General features: G+C 37.1%; 1 protein-coding gene across 1 annotated transcript in view; it reads left to right on the top strand.

The window, feature by feature from the left end:
* Positions 1 to 5,689, top strand: part of LOC125656154 (uncharacterized) — a 12,619-nt gene extending 6,930 nt beyond the window's left edge. Inside the window, exons 5-9 of the mRNA XM_048886744.2 lie at positions 461 to 571; positions 1,719 to 1,812; positions 3,608 to 3,743; positions 4,132 to 4,280; positions 5,336 to 5,689. Coding sequence (XP_048742701.1) covers positions 461 to 571; positions 1,719 to 1,812; positions 3,608 to 3,743; positions 4,132 to 4,280; positions 5,336 to 5,662 — 817 coding nt within the window. The 3' untranslated portion in view covers positions 5,663 to 5,689. The remainder of the gene's footprint in view (positions 1 to 460; positions 572 to 1,718; positions 1,813 to 3,607; positions 3,744 to 4,131; positions 4,281 to 5,335) is intronic.
* Positions 5,690 to 7,321: the final 1,632 nt, after the last annotated feature.

Genomic DNA, 7,321 nt, shown 5'->3' with positions numbered 1-7,321 from the left:
ACAAAGGGTAGACAACTCTTCCAAAAAGTCTTAAGTGTAAAAAGGTCAGCTTCTAATCATTTACCAGTCATGTGAATTTCATCTGCTTCACTTTCATCATTATTTAACAATAAACTTTTTTGTTGATCTGAATCCTTTAAAATTGTTCATTATCCTTTCATTATACATGGAATACCTTAACATGAAAGCTTTCTGACATAGTGTAGATTCAAGTTTGCAAAGGGTAGTTTGGGCCATAATAGGGACTAAGGTTTTACATGCAAATATATATGGAAAGTCTTCAGATATGGGCCAAGGTGACTCAGGTAAGCGATGTGGCCCAAGGGCCTCTTGTTTAATTCATATTTTCATTTACTGAGTATAATAATATATAAGATACATTTACTTTGTACTTTAGTACAGTCTTTTGGTTTGATCATTCTGTGTCTGTATTCAGATCTTTAGTGATGACATGTTTCAGAGCATACAGTGGAGTCATTATTCTAACAAAGTCAGAAAACTATGATGAATATCTGCGAAAGCGATTTGAAAGCCTGAAAACAACCAATCAGCAGCCGTACCAACACTGGGAGTAAGTGAGCAAAAATCAGTCAATAGTACCATGTACTGCCGTACCAACACTGGGAGTAAGTAAGCAATAATCAGTCAATAGTACCATGTACTGCCGTACCAACACTGGGAGTAAGTGAGCAAAAATCAGTCAATAGTACCATGTACTGCCGTACCAACACTGGGAGTAAGTGAGCAAAAATCAGTCAATAGTACCATGTACTGGGAGTAAGTGAGCAAAAATCAGTCAATAGTACCATGTACTGCCGTACCAACACTGGGAGTAAGTAAGCAATAATCAGTCAATAGTACCATGTATAGGGTCATTTTGGTGCAATGTTCATAAATATGGACTTTTCAAGTAGATGAAGAAAATAAGCCAAAATTAAGCATGCCTGAATTTTCATTCATGTCCATTATGCATGTACATGTAAGTGTGTTAATGGAAATCTGCCAGAAATTCAAGTGCCAACACCTCAAAGTAATTTCATGTACCTGCAGAAATGAAGAATCTAGCTGCCAAAATATTACCCTAATAACAGTTGTAACACATAGTCTTGCAAAACAAAATTACAGTATAAATTTACAATATTTTAGCTGGATTTATGTTTATTAAAACATATCTGATGCTGAAAAAAGAAAGTTAATTTATGATTGCAGTAAAATATGAAAATCTCTACTCTTCCATAAATAAACATAGAAGAAGCACAAAATCATGATAATACCAAATATACATGCAGTGCATCAGCTCCAAGTAAACCTACAGGGAAAATACTGTCTGTAAGTAAAAAGTCCACTCAAATAAGTACCATCACACAATGCTTTAATGACATAGTTTTGTAGAGTTAGAAAATAAATACTTTTCACCAACTCAAATGTGATAGTTATTACATTTATCTACAGTGGATTTATTCCTATACAGAAATGTTTTTCGTTGAAGTTGATACTTTACAGATAGTACTGTTCATCAATTGAATTGTGGTAAAGTGAGAAAACAGTGCATTTGTTATATACATATAACAGGTAGTCTCTATCATTTTGACTTTACCCAAAATTTTGATGCAGACATACATGTGTCTACATATATATCTAAATATCTCGTTTTACACATTTTGATAAACGTTTACATTGTATTCTAGTTTCAGTTTTCTGTGATTTGTTCTTTTCAGTGTTTTGTGTGTAGGCATTCCTGAAAAACTGCCTAAAGAAAAACAGAAGTTGCATTATAACAAGGAAAAGTTTCAAGACATTTACCTGCCACAGGTATATCATTTATTTACAAACATTTTGTTGTGTATAACATGTACATGTATACTTGAAGATGTCAAAGTGAACATGATCCTGTATTATAAATGCAGATTTCTTATTGAAAATAATCCTGTGAAGATATATTTAAATTGAGCTTGATCCTGTATTAAAAATGTAGATATCTCAATAAATCTCAGTGAGCATAAACTTCTACTGTAATTCAGATATCTAATTGAGCATGATCCTGTAAAGTAATGCAGATACAGTGCTCCCTTGATATATTGCCAACTTTTGTTCAAGACCAATTTTGGCAATAAAGCAGGGGTGGCAATATAACGAATTCTTCATTACAGACGATTCACTGAGCAGAAAAATAAAATTCAAAATTATGTAAATTTATTTGGGCCCCATTCTGTATAAACATTTAGATACCCTAGAATTTAATTCAGCAATTTGTAATTAACCTGACCATCTGCATACCTTGTCCAGCCTGTCACACTGCACCGCACTGCTCTCAAAGCACAGGTGTGATTATTAATGGGTTTTAGGTAATTGGCATTATTATCGAGGGTAAAACCTATAACATTTGACCATTTGTTTGTGAAAATCAGTGGCATATTTCTTTATGCACAGTCTTCACGAAAAACTTTGTGAAGCACAGGCCCTTTGGGCTTCCCAGTATAATAATTTTGCAAGCCCGAACAATATTTTAATGGCCCAAAATATTTTGTTCTAATTTGACCACTTGTCATTTGCAAGGTGTTGCATGCTGATTCTACACTATAGATACATGTATGTTCTACTGTAGGAAAATACACAACTGACATTAAAAAGATTACATATCTTATTTTATTTTTCAACATATTAATCTCGCAGATGACGTCAGCAGCTCAAGTTCAGAACATTTAGTACAATTTCTCCAGAATTAAATCTTAGCAAAGGCCCACCCTCAGTCCAATGGGGCATGGATTTTCGTTCTCTTTTCTCCTTGTACAACCGGTTTTTTTATTTGGATCTGATGGTTGTGATTGCGAAATACGCTTGTGAGGTTTTGAATTTCACGGACGAGCCCCGGGGCCTCCCTTCACGGGCACTGGAAGTTAATGTAAATATATAGTATGTGCATGTATTTTTTATACATGCACATACTATATATTTACATTAACTTCCAGTGCCTGTGCCTCTTTATACTTCAGAAAAGGCAGCATGGTTGATCGTTTTTCGATGCGAAAGTCTGAGTCAATCTCACGCTTTATTTGTAATATATACAACACATACAATAAAACATTTACAGGCCCATCGGACTCCTGGGTTAAACATTTTTAGAAGCCCGATCCCGATTTTACTGGCCTTGGGCATCAGGCCACTGGTTAACGTCGAAGACTGTATGCAGGGTAGGCATTGTAACAGGGGTGTTAACATGGGGAGAAATCTATTCTTTAGGATTTTCAGGCAAGAAGCGGGGGTGGCATTATAACAGGGGGCAATATATTGAGGGAGCACTGTATTTCACTGAGTCATGATTCTGCACGAAATAATACATATATTCCAATGGATATGAGTCTGTTTATAATAATTATTTAGCAGATATTTCAATGAGCATGGTTCTGTTATGTAATGCATATACAGTCAAACCTTGATATCTCAAACTCGATGGAACTTCCGAATCTCTTCCGACATTTGCATGGTATTTGAGATATCAGTGCTTGAGATACAGAAGTTCAACTGTGTATGTTTTTCAGTGGATATGATTCTGTATTCGGATATCCATGTACCTGAATGAGCATTTTCCCTGTATGTTTAATTACAGACAGTATTTTGCAACCCCAGCAAGACAACCAGAAGGAAAGGGAATGTTTTCAGCACCACGCTGTCAGGGGAGATAATTGGGAGGAATGAGGAAAAGGGGGCTAGGAGTAGTCATGTCAGAATCTCCATCACCTCAGGTATAAAAAAAGGGGGCTCCTATAAATTCTCTCAGTCACAGGAACTAAGTCTGCTTTGTCACAGAAAGTCGAGTAAAATGTACATGTACCATGTTGTGTGACAAATGTCACGGAAAACACTTCTGCACAGCAGCACAATTTGTTACAGTCCGTTAAAGGCTATTGTGTACAGGAAAAGATATTCATTGGTATTTCTGAAAGCTTTAGATCAAAGTAAAAGCTGCAAACAGTAAAAAGAATAAACCACAGTAAAATGAAATTAGAATACATGTAATGATGTCAGATATGTCTGTATCAAACAGAATCAGTTTTCTCAAACCAATAAGTTTTGACTCCATGAATTTCAAAATGATGGATTCTGTTGTATGTAAACCAACCTTATTTACAGCCTCAAACCATGTGATCCCAGCCTACCTGAGTGAGAGGTTTGCCCCGGTTTTGGGGGACCAGGAATACTTTTGGAGGGCAGCCACTGTCATGGGGAAAAACATAGGGATACTGAAACAGATTCCATCAGCTGGCATTCCTAGACCCCAGGTACACATACACTGTAGCAAAAAATGGTGTGTTATTTCATACACCCCCTCATCCTTCCCTTTTTAGTTCACCTGAGCTGAAAGCTCAAGTTAGCTTTTCTGATCACCTGTTGTCCATCTGTCTGTAATTTTTCAAATTTTCGACTTCTCCAGAACCATTGGGCCAATTTCAACCAAACTTGACACAAAGTATCCTTGGGTGAAGGGCTTTCAAGTTTGTACAAATGAGGGGCCATGCCCCCTTCAAAGGGGAGATAATCATAAAAGTATGGTGGGGTCATTTAAAAATCTTTTTTTCTCAAGAAAGGGCCTCCATGGCCGAGTGGTTAGAGCATCGCGCTCAAAATCACACGGCCTCTCACCTCTGTCGGCGCGGGTTCAAATCCCGCTCACGCCGTTAAGTGAGAAGGTCTCCCAGTTTACTTTCGAAAGGTCGGTCGTCTCTTCCCAGGTACATTGTATCTGGTTTCTCTTCCACCAAATAAAAACTGGGCGCCACCAGATAACTGAAAAATTGTTGAGTGTGGCGGAAAACATCAATCAATCAATAATCTTCTCAAGAATCACTAGGCCAGAAGAGCAGAAATTTGCATGAAAGCTTCCTGACATAGCACAGATTCAAGGTTATCAAATTCATGGCTTCTGGGGGTAGGATGGGGCCACAATAGGGGATCAAAGTTTTACAAATAGTTAGGGAAATTCTATAAAAATCTTCTTCTAAAGAACCACTGGACCAGAAGAGCTGAAATTTACATGGAAGCTTCCTGACATAGTGCAGGTTCAAGTTTTTTAAAATCATGTCCCCGGGGGTAGGTTACATCACTGAAAATAAGGGAGAAAATGAATTAGAGGTGAAAGCATTCCAATATACATTATTTATTTACACTTGCAGAAGTGTGCAACTTTGTATTATGATTTCAAGTGGTCTTGCATACTTCTTTTGATCAATAGAAAAGCATACAATAATACAGGTAATCAATGGAAACTTGCATCCCATTGTGTACATTTATAGTGAAAGAGTAAAATTGCCATCTATGTAGAGTTCACATTTTTCAGGAACTATCCAGAGGAATTCTACACAATCTGGAAATCAAGCAAGGTCATGTACAGAACCTACCAGCATTTCTCCACCGATCTGCTGTGGATATTGTACATCTAAGCAGAGTAAAGAAGGACCCATTCCAAATACAGGCAGCTTTACCGGACTTCTTCCAAGTGGCCAAGTACAGATTGCTGAGGGAGGAAGGATCCGAGGCAGAATTTTCAGAAAAGTTCAAGAAAAGATTTGATTCCTTGACAGACCAGAAAATTGATAAATTTAGCTTTGAGGACTTGCAAAATAGAACTGTTGAAGGTGTCACTGTGTTGAACAGGGATTCTTGATTAAAATCTGAATTTAATATTTTAAAAGTTCTTTTGTTCTGCTTTGGCAATGTACATAGTGTATACAATTGCAGGATGAAAAACTTGCAAAAACTACATATCAAAATCAAAATGTTTTAAAATACATTTATTCTCAAAAAAATTAATGAATAGTTTATAGCGAGCCAGCGCAGAACGAGCTCAAATGACTAAATGCATGAAATAATCCGAGCTAAATCTAAACCTTTAAGAACAAAAAATTTTTTACACCAATCCCAGAAATCCCTTGTCAAAATGGTTGAGATCTCGCGAAGTCACACCTTGGACTAAGATTGTGAACTTGCGTGGATTATCATCATAATCTTGTGGTCTTCTAGCTCTAAAGTACAATGCACCATTAGGCATAATGTTTAACGAAGTGCAATGTTTATGAAAGGTCAGGGTTGGAAATTATAGCCTGCCCGATCGCCCGAGACGGTCTGTTTCTCAGGCGGACAGGAAGAAAACTTTAGAGGACAGTCCAGTGGTCGGGCCAATTTAAATAGCCAGTTCCTATTTTTAAACCGATAATTTCTATTTTTAAGGTTGGTTTTTTTTCCTCATTCACAAAAATGTACAGACGCTATCCGTTGTTAGATTAGGTATCGTTGTGAATAAGGTACATGTAAGACGTAGGAATTGTAATCTATTCGTTCATTGGTCTGTCTGAATGTTATAGCCAATCAGCGCTCGCAGTACAAATTACGTTCAGCATTATTACAAACGTGCGAGCTCGAGATCCACGAGATGATGCGAAAGTTTTTGGGGTTATCAACCCCAGAAAAGCGTCCCTTGGTTGACTCCAAGAAAAAAACCAGCATACGACCAAAACAAAAGACGCTGTACGATTGTTCCGGGATGGAAAGTGGAATTTAGATGGCTGATCAGTGACGAAACACATGGGAAGCTGTATTGTAAACTATGCCAAGGGGTGTATGGACCATTAGCAGTTAAGAAGAGCGCATCCGATAGAATAAATAATAATGAATATTTTTTTTTCAGGATTTGCAGATTTTGAGCAGGGCTGGTAACTTTTAAAAGTAGCCAGCCCTGTGACTGACTGCTTTTTTCAGTGAATTTCCAACCCTGGAAAGGTAGGGTAAGATGATGTGTGACGTCATGTCTACATTTGGCGTACCAGTGGCATATCTAAATTACATGTTATTTCCATTTGTAAAAGTCATGCTACCTGAACAATATACATAAACATTAGACATACGCAATATGCCATCGAATACAAATTGTGTATAATCAACGGCAAACTACAAATCTGATTGAAATACTAAAGTGTCAAAAGGATTTGATAGTTCTAAAAAGAAAAAGAGGCCCGTGGGTCACGTCGCTCACCTGAGTCTATAAAGATTTTCCCTATATATTTACATGTAACACTTTGATCCCTATTGTGGCCTAAACCTTCCCCCAGAGGCCATGATTTTTACAAACTTGAATCTGTACTATGTCAGGAAGCTTTCATGTTAATGTGAACTTCTATAGCCCAATGGTTCTTCAGAAGATTTTTCTATATATTTGTATGTAAAATTTTGATCCCCTATTGTGACCCCATCCTACCCACGTGGGGTCATGATTTTAACAAACTTGAATCTGCACTATGGTAGGAAGCTTTTATGTAAATTTGTACTT

Source organism: Ostrea edulis, chromosome 7 (assembly GCF_947568905.1).
Source record: "Ostrea edulis chromosome 7, xbOstEdul1.1, whole genome shotgun sequence".
Classification (NCBI taxonomy): Eukaryota; Metazoa; Mollusca; class Bivalvia; order Ostreida; family Ostreidae; genus Ostrea; species Ostrea edulis.
This window is presented reverse-complemented; position numbering and strand designations above follow the sequence as displayed.